Below are 24,167 nucleotides of genomic sequence, written 5' to 3'. Positions count from 1 at the left end.
TAAAATCGGGTTTCGTAAAAGAAGATCAGGACAATTCGCAAATAATTATGGATGATGAAGAATCATCAATGATACCAGTTGTTGACATCAGCGGTGTGAGTTTTTCTGACTATGTTCAAGTGGATGAAGATGTTGCTGTTTCAGGATCCCCAACTGATGGGGAAATTTTATCTGCGACAGATACGAATGAAAAGAGCAACGATGAAGATGAAGACGATACATCAGAACCTTTGGCAACGGTGTCAGTTAAGCTAGCAAGAGCCTCATTGGATAACTTACAAAGCTTTTGTCTACAAAACGAAACTGATGAAACAGAATATCAGGTACTTTTTGTTAAAAAAAAAAATAAACAAGTAAGAAGACTCTAGTCGAGACTGCTCGACTAGGAGATACCCTGAACCCTCCAGTCTGATATTCCAATCACTCCGCACCATTTTTAGGCACACATACATACACACGTACGTATTAGAACGCGCTCTGCTAACTGCGCAGTAAGCAGCGACTGCGCTTGGGCTGCGCTGCAGTGCGGGCAATATTAAACGAATTTATTTGTTGAATAATATAATTTCTAGCCGTCCAATCTTAATGAATCATAATGTTCAAATATATGTACATTCCAAAGCACAAGTCTCTAGTAGTTGAAATACGCCTTTTACAAAAGTGAGGGTGAGGGGATGAATTTAGGGGTGGGGGGTAAATTTTAACAAAAACCGAAATTATATAAAATACACATAAGTCTACATTTAAAATTTGGAAGCTCTAGCTCTAAAGGTGTAGAAGATATAAATAAATAACCAGCTTTCGATAAGGTTTTTAATCGATAATAAAATATCGGGAGTAGTTATCGATTTTTAGTGATAAACTTAATATGCGCGTAATATACACGGACCTAGAAGTCTCTAGCTCTTATATCTTCTGAGATCGACGCGTTCATACATAAGGACGGACAGACAGACGGACAGGGTCAAATCGACTCAGCTCGTCGCCCTGATCAAGAATATATATACTTTGTGGGGTCTGCCACGCCTCCTTCTGCCTGTTACATACTTTTAGCAAAACCATTATACCCTGATTTCCCGTTTTCAATGGGTTCAGGGTATAAAAATTATTGAAATGTCTGGGCGGAAGAAATGTGCTTCGAAGCAAACCCGTATAAATAATTCTGTATAAAGCTTAATTAATTTTAACATATGTATGTACATTACGTTAAATAAAAACCCTTGATAATTCGAAGTTTTATTTATTTTCTCTTAATATATCAAACATTCGATAGTTCGAAATATTTTAAGAGTCCCTTGAATTTCGAAATAACGAGAGTCGACTGTACATACATAAGTACGTATGCTCGTGTTAACAACTCCAAATCTAGAGGATATGGCGGTAACTCAAAGCTGAGGGCGTAGAAAATCGTAAAATCAATCTCAAATCTTTTGGGCCGTGGATGAGTATTTTGCAGTCAGTAAAACCCAGATAAATATGTGATTTTGATGAGGTTCAAGACCTTTGATAGAAATATAATCTTAGTAGGTGTATGCATTTGATTATATACCTGAAATGCGACAGTGAATAAACATATTTATTAGTTTTCTTAACCTTTACGTGCGATTTTTACGACGAAGTATGTATGTATATTAAATATTCTTTATACGAACGAGCTGAGTCAATCTAACCATGTGTGCCTGTTCGCCCAGCCCGGCTATCGGTATATCCACCCATATGAAGATCACACTACAAACGCATTTCGTAATCCACTGAAGATTTCAGCATGTACATATCGCTATATATCGATATTATATCAAAAATAGTATGAGTGTACATAAAAACCAAAATATTTATTCGAAAAGGTATTATTTAGACGAATGTAAATGCAATTATCTACATATTAAGTATTCTGATCTTATACATAGGCCCTAATTTTCCACATACATAGCTATAAGTTTGTTAAGTTCAGAAATCACTCAAAATATAGATGCCATTTAGAGTACTTATTAAAATTCCCGCCTAATACGTATCATTGTAACTACGTTTATAAGTCGCCAATCAGATATAAAAACCCGCGGAGAGTAAATAAAATTTTTTTCAATAGTATGTAATATACTTAAAAATACTTTAAACTAGTAACCAATCAGTAATTGTCAAAACACAACAGCAAAATATTTTTTCACCAGATAATAAATGCTCTTAATAGCTAATAAGTTTCTCTTAAGTTAATCTTTTGCCTTTTGTCATTCTCATTCGCTGTTAGTGCACTCATGCACATAACAAAACATAACACACATACAAATGTAAATTTCAGCTGCAAAAAATATAAACATATATATATATATATATATTTATAAGCAAATGAAATTTAACAAAAAATAAGTAAAAAAAAATGATATGTATTAGAAGTATCAACGTATATAATATTAGCACTGCACGAATATCAATATAATTATATTACAAATACCGCCGTTTGTTCAGGCAAAAAAAATATATATTTATGTATATTAAATATATGTGAGGTGTCATACACATCGTAGATCAAATAGAACTAGAGCAATAATAGTTTATAATAATAAAACAACTACGATCTAGGATGCGTTTGCTTTGCCTACCAAATCGGTAAACACATCAATTTTCTTGTTGAATGAATGTTAAGCAAAAATCAATATATATTTCTGATCTCCTCATTGTGATATTTGTTTAAACAAATATTATGCATTTTGTTTTCGTTTTTCGCAGACTACAGAGAAGAACAAAGCAATTTTAATTATATGCCAACAGCGCCATGGTTGATATTTACATAAATTGACATGCAAAGAAAACAAAAACAAAAAACTAATTTAATAATAATAAAATCATAAAGTAGGTAAGTTCTATGATTCCAACTATAATGACTGTTTCATATATCACGTTTTGTTCTTTTGTCCTTATTTTTGAATAAACGCCACATACAAATCTATCAGTATAGTAAGCTAATAGTGTAACTATTATCTGCACAGAAAAAAACAAAAAAAATATGTGAATAAAATATGAGAGAGAGAAAGAAGAGGATCTGAGTCTATATATACTCGAATATAGTGGACTTAAATAATTTGAATAGTTATAGGACGATATAACCGTACGTCCTTTGGATAAAAAGAATTAATGTCTTACTTTTTTAAGTTTCAAATTCATAAATATATATAATATATTAATATAATAATAATATTTATTAAGCTTAAGCTTCCGTTAATGCTTACAAAAGAAATTTATTACGCAGAATCTTTGGTTATCTTGTTTAAATGTTACTGAAACTATATATACATACTAACTTATAAATAAATATTTATTTATATATATATAAATATAAATATATATATACCGGCCTAGCCGGAGAGATTGCTAAATGAACTTATATCATAGTTGTTGTGGTTGTTTTTAGTATCCCGTATAGCCGCTCATATCTGTCGGCTTAATCCGGTCAAAAACGCTTAAATGGTGTGCTGCTGGATGTCCTACGTGATGGTGAGGATGATGCGAATGAGGATGTGGATGCGGGTGCGAATGCGCATGTGGAAAGCCAGTGTAATTAGCCTGCTGCCCATAGTGGGCAAATGGATAATTTGGGCTAGGCACATGCAGTGTAGGCGTACTCTGCACGCTGTAGGGGCCATATTCGGTTGCTGATGTACCGTGCTGTGGACCATAAGGCGGGGCGTACATTGGATTGACATTTACCGTTGGCATCGCATGGGCCATGTGCATATGTTCCATATACATTTGCGGATGTGAATGCGAATGTGGATGTGGGTGTGGATGTGGATGCATCGCTGGTTGACTTCCAGCAGCAGTTACCAACGCGGAGCTAATCACATGGCTAGCTTGTGGATGTGCGTAGCCAATCTGACTATGATTGGGGTAGTCGTTGTTGCTCTTGCTGGTATTGGTGTTGCTGCTAATGCTATCACTGCTGTTCGTTTGGCCCAAATGTGCATCAATATTTGTTGTAGCTGACGATGCGGCCAAACTGCTAACAGAATAGTTGCTAATCACATTGTTGTTCGATGTAGATTCCGTATGAACATTCTTCTGTTGCTGGTGTTGTTGGTGCTGCTGCTGTTGTTGTAGTCCCAATAAACGACTTTCGACAGCAGCAGCTGCCGCAGCTGCTGTTGCTGAGGATATAACATTGGTTTCATGCTCACTTATTGTTGGTATTTGATCAACCAGAGATTCTAGACCCGACAAACTCTTACGCGACATATCGGCGGAGGAAACTTTACCTAACGGCGTATTGCTAGTCAGTTGCGGACTTAAATTAATGTTATGATGAGAGCGGGGTGAGGATACCATATAAGATCGACTATCGCTGTGCTCATCATAGCGTTGCCAATGCTCAGCCGGATTTGGTTGATAGTTAAGTTGCGCTCGCGGTTGATAGTGACTCACGGGCAAGGATTGGGATTGATTGAGCTTTTGGGCGGATTGTTGCTGTTGCTGATGATTCAGCCACTGCTGATAATGCTCGGCTACAGGTGTCAAAGGCTCCATTTGCAATTTATCTGCCGCCCGGGTCAGTAGATTAGTGTCCTGGCCATCATTTTGCTCGCTTGGCGGCTCAAAGTCAACCCCAGTACACATATTTGGTGAGCTTGGCGGTGGTGTTTCCCCTAAATGAGGTTGATCTCTGATGACTGAGCCAACAGTAGCTTGCATATGGTGGTGATCTGTTTGCATAAGCTGCATATGCTGCTGTTGCTGGTCAACTTGACCGACTGGCGGGTAGCTACAATTAAGAGCTGGCGAAGCCATTGGCGAAGCAGATGCTGTATATAATATGTGTGATGGTGGCGGCGTATTATATAAACTAGGTGGCGCCTGATGGCTCTGACTCTGTGGCGATGCGGTATTATGCTCCATTGAAATCGAAATCATGCCTCCAGTTGATGTGTCAGTTGACGATTGTTGCTGTTGCTGCTGCTGCTGCTGTTGCTGCTGCTGTTGTTGCTGCTGCTGCTGTTGTTGCTGCTGCTGCTGTTGTTGCTGCTGCTGCTGCTGCTGCTGTTGCTGCTGCTGCTGCTGCTGCTGCTGCTGCTGCTGCTGCTGTTGCTGTTGCTGTTGCTGCTGTTGCTGTTGCTGTTGCTGCTGATGCAGCTGCTGCTGTTGCTGTTGATGATGATGATGATGATGTTGCTTCACATTTGTCAACATGTTCTCTAGGCTTGGCTTTAGTTTTTTGGGTCTGCCACGTTTTTTCTTAGCGGGTAACTCAATACCGCTGCCGTTGCTACTATTAGCGCTTGCTGCAATCATCGATAGATTCAAAATATTATTTAAATCGTGCTGAGCCGTTAGCTGCACTTTGCCCCCGTTTGTGGTATCCATTACGTCTTGGCCTTTAATTTTTTTGGGGCGACCACGTTTTTTCTTTTCAGGCAGCGATTGTGCCTGTTGATTCCCAAATACATGTAAGTAATTGTGCTCGTTGCTATTACGCATTGACTCCTCATTGCTGGCATAGGTAAAACCATCATGGGGATTCATATTGCTCAAACTTGGATTTGGGTTGTTACTGAAGTTCGACAACAACTGTTTGTCCAGAAGTTTATTCGCGCAATCTGTGATTGACTCATTATTATTATTAATGGTGCTGGGACTATTAATGACATTATCGACAAACATAAGACTAGATTGTTGATCCATATTGTTATTAGAACTATTATTATTATTGGACTTGGTTGGCGTTGGCAGGTTCTTAACGGACTCCTGCTGTTCGCAGCATTGCCTAATACGCTGCTCTGTGAATATGCATTCTGAGTCATCCATTTGCGGTATTTGACCGTTGAGAAAGTCCCGAAATTTTTTCAACGCTGCATAAAATGGCACTTTGTCCGCAGCACGAGGCAGCTGAGCGCATCGCGCCGAAGATGAAGGCATCACCCAAATATACTAGAATGCAGAAAAGAAAATAAGATAGATAATATTAAATTGATTGTTTAGAATTGTTAAATGAATAACTTTCATTTAGACTGAGAAATTAAACTATCATTGCGAAAAGCTGAAATAGTGATAGCTCTGTATGTAACAGGCAGAAGGAGGCGTGGCAGACCCCACAAAGTATATATATTCTTGATCAGGGCGACGAGCTGAGTCGATTTGACCCTGTCCGTCTGTCTGTCCGTCCGTATGTATGAACGCGTCGATTTCAGAAGATATGTGCTAAAACCTCAAATTTTTTTTAAATGTCCGTATATATCGCGCGCATATCGAGTTTATCACTAAAAAACGATAACTCATTCCGATATTTTTTATCGATTAAGAACCTTATCGAAAGCTTGTTATTTAACTATATCTTCTACACCTTAAGAGCTAGAGCTTCCAAATTTTAAATTTAGAATTGGGTATTTTATATCATTTCGGTTTTTGTTAAAATTTACCCCCACCCCTAAATCCAAGATTCGTGTTTCGTGGAGTATTACTTGTAGTTAGCACGCTTGAGCACCCAACTAAAAACTGCATGTTCTGTGTTTCGAATAAATACAAGTTGCAGCTAAATATGAGTTTCGTCGTTACTGTTGCTGGAGGTTTGGGAGAACAATAGGCGTGACAATTCCTGTTTATTCGAGTGGGCATTAGAAAAAATAAATGAAACTGATCTTAGTGTACCACAGCTTGATCATCTAAAAGAAAAAACTCGGATTTTCATCAGCTATATTAAAAAATATTTCGCAAAGTAAACCATTCAAGGTGTCTTTTGCAATCGATAATCATCAGTATGGATGATCAGCTGTTGTATACATCTGGAATGATATTGGGCAGACTAACACTGACCTACTCAGTCGCCGATATGCGGTTAAAGGGAAAATTATAAATTCAGAGTTGGAAAATACAGATTTCGATTCTTCTGACGAGTCTGATTTTGATGAGCTATTTGAAATTGTTTTTAGCGAACGAAGAAGAATAAAAATGTAATTACATTTGATATATAAAAAAAAAATTTTTAATTTCAATTGTTACTGGGCGAGGTGGTGAAGGCGTGGTCAAAAAAAAAATCGAAATTCTATACAAATATGTATTTGAAGATTCTTACTTGAAAATTAGACTTTATGCCAAAAATCTGACTTTTTGACAATAGTGCAATATTTCCACAGTTGGCAGCATGACGGAAGAGCAAACTTCTGCGGAAACTGCAACAGCGCCTGGATATGCTGAAGAGAACAGGGAAAATACCGACTCAAACTCTCCAGTGATGACCACAGCAGCGCTAACAACTATGAAGACTAAAACTGCAAGTACAATTACATCCTTTCCGATTCAATTGGAAGTAGCAGCAACATATTAAAGGAAACAACCAACCACTACAAGCGAATTAATGGCTATTCCAGGGCATCAGGATCAAAAGGAGGACATCTACCATTTGGAGGCTTTGGCTTCGGCAACAATGAAACGATTGACAACTTCCTCAACAAATGCAATCAGCTATACTAATGCAACAAATGATAACACCTATAGGCCGCGGAAGTTCTTCACTTAGCATGGGAGCCACCACCTAAGCAAAAGTCCAAGGTACAGGTTTATCTGGATGTCACACATTCTGGGCCCCGCAGAATGTTCAGGCACGAACATAAGGATTGGAAGCGTGATCATTTCGTCAAGAATACTAGCAATTATCATATTTGTATTTGTCTTGTATATTATTAAGATTTCCACAGACAGCAATTCTGGATGTTACGCACTTTGGCCCCCCGCAAAATGTTCAGGCATGAACATATGAATATTCGAAGAATATACAGACTGTATAAATAGACAAATGAAGACCAACCCTTGCAACCCCAGAGTCAGATTACGTAAGAGACGAGCGCTGAACCTAACAAACTCTGCGATAGGATAGGAATACACTCAGCAAAAGACGCACTAGATCTAAGGTCTGAGTATATAAATCCGAGCTCAGAAGAATAAAGATCAATACAAAACAAGTAAGGAAGCTCTAGTCGAGACTGCTCGACTACGAGATCCCCTGAACCCTACAAGCCACTGATATTTCAATAATAGTTAGCACACACACACACACACACACACACCTACGCATACAAACAAATACACGCACACACATATACAGGCGATTGCGCTTGGGTTGCGCTGCAGTGTTGGCAATATTATGAGAACTTACTTGTTGAATAATTTGATTTCTAGACGTACGATCGTTATGAAACTTTCAGAATGTAATCAATGTATGTGTATACCGAAGCACAAGTCTCTAGTATTTGATATAAGACTTTTACAAAGATGAGGGTGAGGGGGTGGATTTATGGGTGGGGGGTAAATTAAAAAAAAAAAGGTTTTTTATCGATAAAAATATCGGAATGAGTTATCGTTTTTTAATGATAAGCTCGATAAGCGCGCGATATATACGGACATTTTTTAAAAAAAGTTGAAGTCTCTAGCTCTTATATCTTCTGGATTCGACGCGTTCAAGCATACGGACAGACGGACGGACGGACAGGGGGGCCAAATCGACCCAGCTCGTCGCCCTGATCAAGAATATATGTACTTTGTGGGGTCTGCCACGGTTCCTTCTGCCTGTTACATACATTTTAACAAAACCATTATACCCTGATTTCCCATTTTCAATGGGTTCAGACGCGCCCTGGAATTGAACCCGAGACTTCCCTATCGAGCGCCTTTTATCACGACGCCACCCTACTGTTCGAATTTACAATGCACAGTGGGCCAGCGATCCGTTTTTTCGACGAAAATTCAATTTTTCCATGGAAAGTAAACCTATTTAAATTAAAAAACTTAAATAGTATATACTTTGACTAAGACGAATCAAAAGATTTTAATTGGTTTGATGCATTCGTGAAATTTTGCCAGCCCTTCAAAGTGAGCTGTTTGGTTGCATGCATGCAAAACTAAAAAGCGCTGGACAATTTTTGTCTACTTGTGAGCGTTCACATTTACATACAAAAAACTTGCTAAAATGCAATAGAAATATGCCCAGATTTAAGACAAGGCATACCAAATGGCTATTGTCCAAAATGGCTATAAGAGTAAGCTCATTGCTGTCTTCATCAAGACCGGTTGGACGCCCACCCGTTGAATATGTTAACGCCGGGCCTCGTCAGAAGAGAAAATTGGCAACCGATTTGGCTGTAACTCAAGGGCATAACACATCTCTCCTTGTGCACATCTCTCCGCCGCAGTTTCGGCCGGAAAATCGAGTGAGAAAGACAGCTCTTGTGTTAAAAAACTTCTTACTCAGAGTGACCCCAATAAGGCTAGAAAAAATCTTTTTACTCAGAAAAATTACTCGGTTTTAATAACGGAGGATGAAGCTTTAGCATATCTGCTTGAAAATTCATTGACTAAAAGCACTGGTCAAAGTCAATACAAAAACTTTCGTGAGCTCAGCATTTCCCGATCTTGCGAACTTTCTCCTGCTTACAAAATTTTTAATGTAAAATACTTATGGTATACTTATACTTTACTATTTGTACTTTGGTTATTAATATTAAGGTTAAGTTTTAAAAAAACTAATTAAAAAGTTGTTGAATTTAACGAGAGCTAGTATTATTAATTACCGTACAAGTATCAATAAGAGGAAACCTATCTCATATGGGCGGCTATGAATGTATGTGTGCACACGTATAGGAAAACTGTTGTAGCTGCTGCACGTGCGTTTGTTAATTGGCCAAATTTGTTATTTTTTAACGACGATTGATTTAACCGAATTTAATGAAACTTTCGGCATTTGATCTGCACATTCTATTGAATAATTGACAAATTTAAAAAAATTAAAAATCATTCAAAATTAGTTACAGTGACATCCGCGCTGTATATACGGTCATTTAAAAAAAAAATTAAGTCTAGCTCTTATATTTTCTGAAATCGACGCGTTCAAACATACGGACAGACGGATAGACGGACAGGGCTAAATCGACTCTGCTCGTCGCCCTGATTTAGAATATATATGCTTTGTGGGGTCTGCCACGCCTCCTTCTGCCTGTTACATACACTTTAACAAAAGCATTATACCCTGATTTCCCATAGGTTCCGGGTATAATAAACACCATCGAAGTCAAGTGTGTTCGTTCATTGTTTGTAATAAATTATCTCTTAAGGTTTCTCTAAAATCTGAGGTTAAACTGTTCATTTAAAAAGCGACTTACAATTTTTGTTCACTGTTCGTCGAAATAAAAAAAAAATGTTTTGGTTTTTTTGTTTTTTACTTAACATACGTACGAATGTCACATTCGACACTAGAGAATTGCCCATATGCACCAAATCTCTGGTAAATAAGATATATGGGTAAATACGATCTAGGCTACAAGATATAAATCTAAAAGACACCCTTAAAGGATAAATTAGATTCGAATATACTTACAGTATTGGTGCCTTCGACTCTATCAGGTTGCCGACCGAAGTGAAATTCCTTTTTTCCAGAGAAGACCTCAAATATCAATTTGCCATTGAAAACGGCGACCTTGGGTTGAAAGCGCTGCAGCTTCTCAAGCAAAATACGGCTACCCTCCTTAATTTCCTTGCGCGTTAGATCCGCAGAGCCTTTGGTAGCGCGTGCTACCATGTTCGTAAAACCGATGCCATGCTTAACTAACGTGTAGTCATCATCGGCACTCATTTGCTCTTGAGTCAGGCCCGATAAGTATAGGCATTTCCAGAAATGATTACCAGGGCCGGCATAATGATGACCCTTGTAAGCAGCGAACAGGCCGGGATTTATACCCACCTGGTAATTAAAAAGACCACAATTTAGTCGTACTCTATTTTAAATCATTTAAAAAATATTCCAGCACAACTGGACAGTACGAAATTTACAACTCACTATGACAATATCAAGATTATCACAAAGATGATCGGGTATGGTACGCTGAATTACTTCCGCCTCAGACATTCCATTAAATCGGTCGTGCTTCTTACGCTCTTTGGGCTTCATAGCCAGTATATCTTCTGAGCCAACACCTCCATTTCTGCTACCGCTAAATTGACGTAGAGTGTGCAAAGAAAATATTCAAGTGTGATAAAGCAAATAATATAGTCGAGTAAATCTATAAATAGTAACTTGGAGATATATGCGCAAATTTCAAGCTGTATACTAGATATTGGCAATCATTTATTTATATATTAGAGGCCCTGCCATATCAATACAAGTCCACCAAGAAAAATCCATTGGAGACCTAAGCTACTGTATACCAGCACGGCAACTATCAATGCACTATAGGAAAAAAGCCAGAAATTTTGGCATCAATTATAAAAATAGAGCTAGGAAGTTTAAATTTTACATACACCTTAAATAAACTAAGCTACAATTTCGAAATTATTTTTTACGATTGGACCACGCCTTCTCCCCGCCCACTTGTTACTTATGAATTTAATCATGAATGCTTTAGACATGATTTATACTAATATTTAACATACAGCTTAAAGCACATATTATTAGATACAAATTATTGAATTGAATCATAATATAATACAAAAATGTATGACAAACCAGTTTATGCCCTGTAAAATTATTTTAATAAAATGAAAAAAAACATTTTGGTTTTCATTTTTACCTATAATATATTTAGAAAATTATCATCAATAATCTTAATGTTTTTCATTTAATTCGATATTCAAATTGTTTAATTTTTATTTACCGCAGCATCAGAGCTCGCAAATGAGAGTTGATCGTTTTTTCGTATATGCTCTTCGTAACATAACCGAAAAGATTGTGCAGACACGATCCGCTCTGAGCGGCTCATAATGTTGAAGTGTATGTGTATACCGAAGCAACAGTCTCTAGTATTTGATATACGACTTTTACAAAGATGAGGGAAAGAGAGTGGATTTATAAATGCAAATGCAAATTGTATAAAATGCATCTTAATATACATTTTAAATTTGGAGACTCTAGCTTGAAAGATGTAGGAGATAAAATTTTTTAACTGATCTTCGATAAGGTTTTTTATCGATAAAAAAGTATCGGAATGAGTTATCGTTTTTTAGTGATAAACTCGATATGCGCGTGATATATACGGACATTTTAAAAAAAAGTTGAAGTCTCTAGCTCTTATATCTTCTGAAATCGACGCGTTCATACATACGGACGGACGGACGGACAGACAGACGGACAAGGCTAAATCAACTCAGCTCGTCGCCCTGATCAAGAATATATATACTTTGTGGGGTCTGCCACGCCTCCTTCTGCCTGTTACATACTTTTAACAAAACCATTATACCCTGATTTCCCATTTTCAATGGGTTCAGGGTATAAAAATTACAGGGTATTTTTTGATATGCCACGCCCCAATATTATTTGGGGAATCGATAGAGGAGGCTACTAGTAACCTAACTATCTAAGTTTGAAGCGTCTAGCTCTTATACTTTAGAAGATATAAACTTTTGCGGTTCGCCACGCTCCCTGAGGGCGGACATATATCCACCAAAATTTTTTGGTCTTGACAGGTATAGAATATATACAAAATTATAGGTCTCTAGCATCAATAGTGACCAAAATATAGCAGAACTTGAAAAGTCACTATATCTTCAGGTCCGATATGCCACGCCTCTAAAAGGCGAAAGCACATAAAATTTGAACGTTCTAGTTAAAAAACTCTAGGAGATACAGATTTATTCGATTTGCCACGCCCCCAATGGGCGGAGATATATCCGCCATAGCTGGTGATCTTGGGTGGTCGACGCGGATCTACGTACCAAATTTCAGCTTTCTAGCTCTTCAACTAACATGATTTCTGGCATATCGGAAAATGCATTTTCCGATTTGCCACGTCCTTATTGGGCGGTTCCGAAAAATTTTAACACTTTATAAATTGGAGAGTATATCTCCATATACTCGTGTATCGAGTATATGTTCCAAATTTCAAGTCTCTAGCTTCAATAGCGCCGAAATAGACTGCGTTCATGCGGACAGACGGACGGACAGCAAGACGGACATTGCACAAAACCAATATACTCATTTCACTTTCGTGAATGAGTATAAATATTGCATTCATGCCAAAATTTTCCTATAGTGACAATGGTTGACTATATTCTGAGTAAAATAGATGAAACAGTTTGAAACAGAAATAATCAAGGGACCAACAAACGTTAAAGCATCAACAAATAGATCTAATCCGGTCTTCGATATTAGAAGCCTTGCCAACAGTTTATATACAACTTGAGTTATTCATAACTGAAATGCTTTGGCGAATATATCACCTAATTCTTTCTTACTGATTGATGACAAAAATGTTCTTATGTTCTTATCTAAACAAGTACTCACCATGGGTGTGTAGCGCCTATTTGCATATCGTCTGCTTCGATTTTCTTTTTACGACCCCTTCTCTTTGGTTGAGATCCTGAGCCTGGCCTATCCTGTTGCAAGTCGCAATTGTTCGATTTATTGGAGTCTTGAGAGGATGTATCGCCAGCCCTTCTAATTTTCGTGCTATGAGAATCAGTATGCGGTTCGCAGTTGGGCGTCAGCGATTGCTGATGTTCCTTGATGTTGCTATATATGTCACTGGGCTTTTGGGCAACCGTGACAATATCAGGACAAGGTGCAGAACCTTGAACTGGTCCTACAGGTGAATAGCCTGAAGCATTAGATGCGATACCCGGTATATCGCTAGCTGCTGAATGACCAGCTGGTGACATAATGCTCATTTCTTCGGCCATAAAGCTGTAGGGATCAGCGCTAACACTTTGTGACATCGGTAGAGCTGACAAAGCACCTTGGGCAACTCGCACTTGCGGACTACTGCTAGATGTGTCAGTCGCTTGACTTTGATTATGATGCAAGTTCAAGCTTAAGTCTTCATGTTTACTTTGTGCAAGTAGCGGTGCCACATGTTGCATCTGATGCTGCGGGGTTACCGAGTGTGTGGACGAACTATGCGAATTGGGTGTTAAGACATCCCCAGCACTTGTCTCGTAGCCATCATCTTGATTTTCCGTTTTAGCATTGCTTGGAGACAGTGTTCTGAAAAAATATGAATTATGTTAGATTGCCTTGAGAAGTGGTAGAAAGTATATCTGGATTACCAACAGAATTTCATACGTTACTCACAACTTGTACCCTGAACAGGGATCCTCATGATATTCGTTGATCATAAGATCATGATATTGCTCCGGTATCTGTTGTTGTGTATTAGAAAGCGCATGCTGAATTGCTGATTGCCTTTGCATTGGGTCATGACAATCAATGTGATGCCCATGTTGCAGATGCTGTTGACCATGCTGCTGCTGTTGCTGCTGTGGGTGCTGATGCTGCTGTAGCTGCTGTTCCTGAATATTATGAGAATGATGAAGAGCAAACAATTGATCATGAGCATATTGCTGATGTATATAATTGACATAATGCAGCGATTGCTGATGCTCCAGGATATTTTCTTGATGTATGTTGTGCTGTTGCTGCGGATGATGCAGCTGTTGCTGCGGATGATGCAGCTGTTGTTGCAGTGAATGTGACTGTTGTTGCTGATGCGGATGTTGTTGCTGGGGCAGCATTTGCGCATACATGTTGCTCTGTAAATGAGTTTGCATATGTGAGTGATGCTGTTGATTGAAGCTCTGTTGTCGTTGCTCATGTTGCTCCAATGGCAGCAACTGCTCAAAATTTCCTGTGTTTCCAGCTGTTTCCTTTCCTATTTGCAAAAGTAGCTCGGCGGGATGATGTGGCTCTTGCTGTGAGCCAAACATGTTTGAGCCAGAGACTGAACCAGCGTCACCGCTAGAGACTGAGGCTTTATATTCGTCATGTGGTGCCCAAATTGTAGTTCGCCGTTCTGTATTTAAAATATCACCTGTTGTTTTTGTCGTTAATGTTATATTAGTAGGAATCCTTAAATTCACGTTGGAAGAAGAGTCTGTTTCACAACCATTGTTTTTATCAGTGGGCATTACTGGCATTGTGCTGCTGAATTGGACGTCAGTAGTAGTGGTATTAGTAGTATTGTTGTTTTTGTAGTGCAACTTGCCATGCTGAATCTGTTCGGAATTGAGTTGAGCTGGCACAACTAGTTCCACTCTGGTAACTAACGCCTGCTCCGGGGCAATGTACGTATTTGTGGCATATATTGGCTGAACTTGGCCCACATCGACAGAGGATGCTTTTTCATTTTCTCCCTCATCTAAGCTTTGGCTAACTTCTTGCTGACAAAAATTGGCCACATTTGCACCATTCCGCTGTTTGGCCGAATTTCTGGTTTTATCACATATTCCATGTGCTGCTTCTTCCTCTTCATCTATGTTCTCATTAATGTCATCATCACCATCATTGTTATCGTTATCACTGTCATCATCATCTTTCGCCTGTTGACAGTATAGATCTTTTTGATTACTTTCGCTTCTTGAATTATGCAGTTTCTTTCCATTATATTCCTTTTTTTCAATATTATTGGACTTATCGCTAATAAAAGTGGGACTGGTAGAATCGTCGCACTTTATAGCTGACGTTGTTGCTGCCTGATTCTCAGTGGTATCTATATCTGCCATTCCACTCGTGACTCTAGTAAGAGCTATTACCAGTGCTTGAACCAGTATATATTTCAACCCGATAACGAGTATTAATATCTTTAAGATATCTTTACTAGATAATATCCCTATCGTTATTCCTGATATTTTTATATTCAATGTAAAGGAACTACTTATCAGCGGGCTTATCTCTAGCGCACTATTTTTCACTTGCATCTCCCGTGTTGATTAGGCTTCATTAAAGAGGTTAAGTCTTCGTGTCTGAAATGCAAGCCGATACGATTTATTAGCTTATGATGAGAGTTGCTCCATAAGTCACGATTTAAGTACAGAGTCATTGAAGAAACAAATATATATTTAAAGAATCGAATCAGTAATAAATAAAACCAATAAACGAGAGTGGAAACCATTTCGTCACTGTCGATGCTTGAAATTTTGCATCTAGGTCTTTTTACTTAGTAAAAATCAAAATGTTATTAGCTACACTAGAAACTAAATGCTAACAGCTCGTTGTCCTGATGATATTACACTGTTTTTATACCCTGAACCCATTGAAAATGGGAAATCAGGGTATAATGATTTTGTTAAAATGTATGTAACAGGCAGAACGAGGCGTGGCACACCCCATAAAGTGAGCGGATCGAAAAAATTTAAACTCTTTATAAATCTGAGATATACACGAGTATGTGTTCTTTAGCTTCAATAACGAACCAAAAATTTACCACTATTAATTCAAGCACTACCTAATGTTATTTATTATAAAACAATAATTTTATTTATTTTTTTATTGTGTAACGTCGCCCTTTGCTTGTATTAGGCACTTCACCTGTTTTGGCATCGCTTTAAACAAATTTGCAGTTCTGTTGATAAATTGAGTCCCACAATGCTTGCAACTTGATTTTTATACCCTGAACCCATTGAAAATGGGAAATCAGGGTATAATGGTTTTGTTGAAATGTATGTAACAGGCAGAAGGAGGCGTGGCAGACCCCACAAAGTATATATATTCTTGATCAGGGCGACGAGCTGAGTTGATTTAGCCCTGTCCGTCTGTCTGTCTGTCCGTCCGTCCGTCCGTCCGTCCGTCCGTCCGTCCGTCCGTCCGTATGTATGAACGCGTCGATTTCAGAAGATATAAGAGCTAGAGACTTCAACTTTTTTTTTAAATGTCCGTATATATCACGCGCATATCGAGTTTATCACTAAAAAACGATAACTCATTCCGATACTTTTTTATCGATAAAAAACCTTATCGATGATCACTTAATTAATTATATCTCCTACATCTTTCAAGCTAGAGTCTCCAAATTTAAAATGTATATAAAGATGTATTTTATACAATTTCGGTTTTTGTTAAAATTTACCCCCCACCCCTAAATCCACCCCCTCACCCTCATCTTTGTAAAAGTCGTATATCAAATACTAGAGACTTGTGCTTCGGTATACACATACATTTTAACATTATGATTACGTTCTGAAAGTTTCATTACGATCGTACGTCTAGAAATTAAATTATTCAACAAATAAGTTCTCATTATATTGCCAATATTGCAGCGCAACCAAAGCGCAAACGCCTGTATATGCGTGTGTGTGTGAGTATGCGTGTGTTTATTTGTATGTGTATGTGTGTGCGTGTATTTGTTTGCATGCGTGTGTGTGTGTGTGTGTGTGTGTGTCTGCGTGTGCGTGTGTGTGTGCTAACTATTATTGAAATATCAGTTGCTTGTAGGGTTCAGGGGATCTCGTAGTCGAGCGGTCTCGACTAGAGCTTTCTTTCTTGTTATGTCAGAAATGTTTCTTTGTAGCTCATTTCGAAGCTTGCTTTTTAATGATGGTGGCTTATGACTCCAAATATTTTTAATTGAACTTAGTCAGACCTATTTGTTTGGCTGTGCGTCATGATGCTCCGTCTTGCTGAAAAGTTCTGATATTGATGGCCGTAAACTATTTTTTAAGATAATCTATTTTTCAGCAATAACCGACCCTGCAATGAAATACAGTTTTCCTAATCCTTTGGCAGACATATGTCCCCATACTATTGTGTTCACAGGAAACTTTACTCATTTAAGGCAGTGTTTATGTATCGCCGACATGAAAATCAAATTTAGCTTCATAGCTAAATCTGATGGTATCCCATTGAGTTTGATTCCATGACGTTGAATTTTTGACGAAGCGTAAGCAAATGTGTTTCCTAGCCTACGAATAAGATAAGTTATTGGGTTCGATGCATAGGTAATAACATAACATACTTCGCGTCAACTTTACTGGACAGCTTTGCCAATTTTCAACACTACACGGCATTTTGCGATATGCCATGCACCTAAAGAGGCGTTAAAATTATTTTTTGGTCATTGATAGAGGAGGTAACTAACAACGAAACTATCTATCTATCTATTCAAGCTCTTATACTTTGGGAGATATCAACTTTTGCGCCCCCTAAGGGCAGACATATATCCGCCAAAGCATTTTCGTCTTGGGAGGTCAGCCCGAGTATAAATACCAAATTTATTTTATAGAATCATAGCATTAGCTGACGTGCAAAATTTTAACATTCTAGCTTAAAAACTCTAGGAGATACAGTTTTAATCGATTTGCCACGCCGTCAATAGGCGTAGATATATCCGCCATAGCTCGTGATCTTGTTGGTCGATGCGGATCTACATTCCAAATTTCAGCTTTCTAGCCCTTCTGCGAATTTTAACACACACATAGCAGATATACACGAGTATGTGTTCCAAATTTCAAGTCTCTAGCTTCAATGCCGCCGAAAAAGATTGCGTTCTTATGGACAGACGGACGGACATTGCACAGAACCAATATACTAATTCATGAATAATTGACTTTCGTGAATGAGTAACGTTGCAATCTTAGCGACAGATTATGTAAGAGACGAGCGCTGAGTCTGGGTATATCAGAATAATAAAATTTAATACGAAGCTCAATCGTATTCGTTCAGTTATTTTCCCATTGAAAACGGCAAATCAGGGTATAATAGTTTAGTTAAATGTATGTAACATGCAGAAGGAGGCGTGGCTGACCCCACAAAATATATACATATATTATTGATCAGGGCGACGAGCTGAGTCCAACCCTGTCCGTCTGTCAGTATGTTTGAACGCGTCGATCTCAGAAGATATAAAAGCGAGAGACTTGAAATTTTGTTTTCCTAGGTCCGTGTATACCATGCGGATATCGAGTTTATCACTAGAGACATATGCTTTGGTAAATGCATGCGTATCCATGTTAAAATCATAATCTTAAAGTTTCATGAAGATAGATCACCCACAAAAAAGTTATACAACTATTAAGTTTCCATAGTAAGCCCACACTGCAGCCAATGCGGTTTATATGTGCGTGTGTATGCGTGTGTGTGTTTGGGTGGGTGTGCGAATTAGTATTTAAGTATCAGTTGCTTGTAGGCAAATAAATTAAGATGCATTTTATAGAATTTTGATTTTTGTTAATATTTGTATATACAAAAAAAAGTTACCGGATGATTTATCGAAAAAATAAGACACACTTTTACTGCGTATGGTATACACGAGCATGCACACAAAATTTCAGCTCTCTAGCTCTTATAACTTCTGAAATCTAGTCGTTCATACGGACGAACGGACAGATGGACAGGGCTATATCGACACAGCTGGTCGCCCTTATCAAAAATATATATACATTATGGGTTCTGCTATGATTTTCCATTTTCAATGGGTTCAGGGTATAAAAACACGCTGCTCGAATTATTAGGCTCATAGTACGCACTGCACCAATGTGTGTGCATATGTTGTTTTGGGTATGCAGGAAATAGGCAACAAATTTTATTTTAATATCAGTTCCTCGAAGGGATCAGGGAATCTCGAAGGGATCAGAGAATCTCATAGTCGAGCAGACTAGAGCTTTCACTTTTTTCCTTCTTTTCTTTTTATAAGAAATAACAAGTCGTTGATGAATGCCAGTTATCGATAGAATTCGCAAGAGTAGAATAATGTTTACTGTTTTAGAAATTGGATAGTTTCGAATGGTATACACATGTACATACATATACATATGTATATTAAGTCACATGCATGAAAGCGCACATGTGAAACACCATAAGTAATTCAAATGACAGTCAAATTTCTCTAAGCCTACTCCGCATGCTGTATTCTGTACATGCTTATGCATGTGAACACATACATACATATGTACATGTAGCTGCGCACTAGTACATACATGCAGATATGCACCCACATATACCTGATTATTTCTGTGTGTGTGGGTGTGTATTCATATTGTTGTAGTGCAGTTCAGTTCTACTCTGACTGTATTAGTTTTTTGTGTGCTTCCTGGACCTGGAGATAGATGTTGCTATTGCCAGCTTTTGCTACCAGTTCAGCCAAAATCCACCCCATATGGGTGGCACACAATATACATGTATAGTTGTAGTAGTTGCACAAACGTGCATGTATATAACATATTTACATATAACATATAACATATCATATAACATATAACATATAACATATAACATATAACATATAACATATAACATATAACATATAACATATAACATATAACATATAACATATAACATATAACATATAACGTAAAACATATAACATATTGCATATAGCAAATAACATAGAACATATAACATTAAACATTTAACATATAACATATAAGATAATACCTATATTCAGATGCACAAACGTGCGTGTATATAACATATATACATATAACATAACATGCTTGTCATTGTCGGAAGCCGAAATATATAAACATATGTATGTATGCGTGTATGTGTGAGCCTGATTGCATTCGTTTTGACGAACGAATTTTAAAAACGACGACTAAAATTGAGTCGGTCGATGAGAGCGAAAAGCACAGAAGCAACTGCATCACGGATAATACTAATACATAATCGAAGCACGAAAGAAACAGTTGCATCGAATGGTTGCGTACACTGACACAAGACTCCACGCTCATAAGATTGTAATATGTACGATACATATACATATACATATATATATATATATATTTATATATACATATTTACTTCTCTGGTTTTTATGCAATTCGTTGTAGATTCAATAAGGGCTTTAAGCAAAAATCGCTGTAATGTTTTCGTTAAATTGTTGAGTACCTGGCCCACTGTAGTATATTTGGCTCTCTCTTTTTTTGAACGTGTGTTGTTGGCGTCACCGACTGTATATGCACGCTTGTGTGTGTGTGTGGCCCTGTATGCGAATGCAACCCACAAAATGTCCAAAAGCAATCTAGCTTTATACAACATTTTGTAGATATACACATACATATATACCCACTTTCATAGATTTTAAACTATGTGCCGTAGATATATACGTACACTAGAGTATATTTGCATCTGTATGTGCACATGATGTATTCATATGTATGCACGGTTATGCGCTGAATTATGAAAACGGATTTAATTACATTTATATGTTACATTTATGTATGTATATTTATGTGTATGTGTATGTATATATAAATTTTCATGTATGCAGCATAATTTTTTAAATCAGTGTCTATAAGGATTCAAAGGATGTTGCTTAAATTCATATGTTCGTATTGTGTATTATATATGCATGTAGGTATGTAAACATGTTCGAAAACAATAGAAGTATGTTTTTATTGTGAATGTGAGAACCCAGTGTAATTAATTTTGCTACAGTCAGGTTACCTGTCCAAAAGATGCTTTAATGGCTATGAAAAGTATGTGGAACTCTATAAGCCCAACACTATAATTTATACATGTTTTAGAGGGAAACGATAGGTCTCGTTAGATAGAAGGATTATTGGATCCAATGTATCTGAAATATATATATAATATATAGGAACTCACTTGGAGCAACGACACAATTTGATTGATCTAAAATAAGAGTTTTTATTACAATGAAAAGATAATAGCACATGGTTACTAACCTAAAATAAGAGAATCAATAATTAAATGTGTGTGCTCCTATTTATTCAATGGAAACTTCAATTACTAATTATTAAAATTATTATATAATTATTATTATAAATTATTAGCAGCAATCAATTCAATATTATGGGAACAGTTTCACTAACATTTCATTAACATTGGAATTGAGGTCATACTCAAATTACCCAGCATCCTTACCTTCAAGTTAATGATACATACATATTTTACATTAGCGTTCGGTATTAAGATACTGTCTATAGATTTAAATACATCTAATGTTTTTGTGTTAGCGATATACAACTTCATGCATATAGCTTATATGTAGCTACATACGTACACACATTCATAAATGCGTTGTCTCTACTATTTCAAATACGCGTTTGTAAATATTGAGATAAGAATTTGGGACTCTAAAGATATAGAATATATAATTTTATACGATGAAAAAGTTCTTAATCGATAGTAAAGCAAAACAGTAATCGTTTTTATTTCCATTTCTAATTTTTAGGATCTAATTAAGATACAATATGGATAATGTATACATACTCGAAACTGAAAATCGTTTACATATAAATCTACAAATAGATTGCATAGACTATGTATCTTCAACTAGAGCTTTGCGAATTTGTACAGTCAGTACGGATAAAACTTCTAATTTGTAAATAGCTGAGGATAAGTCCTCTAGAACTGTGGAAACGAGTACAAAAGGAATTATTAGTTAAATTTAAATGAATCGTTTATGATGAAAAGTTTATGATGGAAATTAGCTAATAAAGTTTCGCAGCTTATTTTAGTTTCTGAGAAAAGGCTAAAAGAGTATGCAAACATATTGATTACCGATACATTTTAACTTTGCTTTTGCAAATAATAATGTTCGTACATCATGTTTGCCGGTTGTTTTCAAAAAAATGCATATAAAGATAATAACATAACCATTAGATAATGTTTACTCGTGTGTAAACCAAAAATACTCAAAGATTACAAAAATAGAGTCTCTACCGGGCTGTTGCCTGTACATTTTTTGTTTTTAAATAATATATATATATATATATATATATATATATATATATATATATATATATATATATATATATATATATATATATATTATTATTATTTTTGTGGTTTCGACACCAAAGACAGATGCTTCAGCAGCTATTGGCTGGAAAAATGTCGGAAAACCTATACCAAAAATACAAATACCAATGGCTATGCATACACACACACTGCTGCACGTACATATGTGCATACCTATATGCCTGCATACTTATACATGTATTTTATTCTAGTCCACAGACAGTAGGCAGGCATGCATCTTACGTCTGTGTGTGAGTTTGCGTCTATATGGGTTTGTGCATATGTACTGCATTGCTGTTTTATTCACACCACACATGAGAATATGTAAATCTTCATTCATTGTGAATATGCACACACATGCAATCATATATGTGTACATATATACATACGATATATATATATATCGTATATCGTATCCTAAATTTGCCTCGATTTTTGATACACTTAATTTGTGATATTATACATATGCATACACAGATGTACACAGTTTTCCGCACACACATACCCTGAGCTGTTGTCTGTATGTATTTCTTATCCGATATATTAAAGATAATTACACAACAGAATATTCTCAAATCACACACATGCATTTTTGGCTTATTTGCTTTTGGTATATTTTACACAGAGCTTTAAATAGATGTTTGTAAATTGTAATATGATTTACCAAACTTGACTTATTGTATGTGCAAGAGCCGCGCACCGAACGACCGACTTAACAGCAATGCCGCAAATATAAATACACACATAGTATGTATCTAGATAAATACATACATATGTATCTTCGTTCATATATGTATATGTATAAGCACTGAATATGTATAAGCACTACGTTAAATATATAAAACAGAGTTGCGCGGCAAACAACCGTACAGATGAACTGTGTATTCTCATTTACCGTTTATTATCATTTTAATCTGAACTAGGAATTATATTTGGGAAGGTAACAGAATGTTAATACAGCGTGAAATATCGTTTTGGTCGATTTCTTTATATAAATACCAAAAATACTAAATAACATACATCTAAGTATTTTAATTCACTGTTAACAAACTGCGATTGCACTGTGAACGAAGTCATTTATTTTCTAAACATTATTTTGTAAAATTCTTTTCTATATAAAAATACCGTAATATACTAAACTACATACATCCACTAACTAGAGAGTCTCTGGTTAGTGATACATCTAAGTGTTTGGACTTACACATAACCAGAAAACACTCTCTGGTTAGTGCCGTCATTCATTTGCACATATATTTACACATGTATGTACATATTTATTCATACTTACACATGACATTTCCCACTTTGTTGATTGCTGTTTCGTTTATCATTCGAATATTCATTCCGCTCATTAGAGCGCACTGTTATACAACTTTTATGAAGTGCATATTTTTTTTTTTTTTTTTATAAAATATTAAGAAATTAAAAAATAAAAAATTAATGAATATATTATAGAAAGTACAATATTTTTTAAAACAGGGGTTTCCATTGGCGAGCAGTACGTACTAGACTAAAAGTTATAACATAAGAACTTGGGTCTTACAGGTTTTTTTTTTCAACAGTTAGTTCTACCACTAATCATATGGTTAGTGGTTCTACTATGGATTAGTTGAATGTGGTATATTTAATTATATATATATATATATATATATATATATATATATATCCGTAACTACGATTTTCGTTTTAATCACAATCATATATAATTCATATAAAAAAAAAAAAAAAAAAA

The 24,167-nt window shown here is 36.5% G+C and overlaps 2 protein-coding genes across 5 annotated transcripts in view; one reads left to right on the top strand and one right to left on the bottom strand.

Moving 5' to 3' along the window:
• sv (paired box protein shaven) overlaps nt 1-12,965 on the top strand; it is a 178,661-nt gene extending 165,696 nt beyond the window's left edge. Inside the window, exon 14 of the transcript XR_016197212.1 lies at nt 12,857-12,965. The gene's annotated coding sequence lies outside the window, so the exon portion shown is untranslated. The remainder of the gene's footprint in view (nt 1-12,856) is intronic.
• On the bottom strand, nt 1,812-23,389 carry Tdg (Thymine DNA glycosylase). Of its 4 annotated transcripts, none has more exons than XM_089262792.1 (6): nt 23,331-23,389; nt 14,033-15,699; nt 13,247-13,945; nt 10,808-10,961; nt 10,349-10,711; nt 1,812-5,913 (listed from the first exon to the last, which is right to left on the bottom strand). In XM_089262792.1, exons 2-6 carry the CDS (start codon nt 15,652-15,654, stop codon nt 3,403-3,405), a joined length of 5,349 nt encoding a protein of 1,782 aa, XP_089118918.1. In that variant the 5' UTR covers nt 15,655-15,699; nt 23,331-23,389; the 3' UTR covers nt 1,812-3,402. The 4 variants fall into 4 exon arrangements, with proteins under 4 accessions (XP_089118918.1, XP_089118917.1, XP_089118915.1 ...); XM_089262791.1 differs by having other exon boundaries at nt 23,207-23,335; XM_089262789.1 differs by lacking the exon at nt 23,331-23,389 and adding an exon at nt 23,100-23,324.
• Nucleotides 23,390-24,167: the final 778 nt, after the last annotated feature.

Source organism: Drosophila navojoa, chromosome 6, assembly GCF_054131105.1.
Source record: "Drosophila navojoa isolate 15081-1374.11 chromosome 6, UAZ_NAV_1.0, whole genome shotgun sequence".
Classification (NCBI taxonomy): domain Eukaryota; kingdom Metazoa; phylum Arthropoda; class Insecta; order Diptera; family Drosophilidae; genus Drosophila; species Drosophila navojoa.
This window is presented reverse-complemented; position numbering and strand designations above follow the sequence as displayed.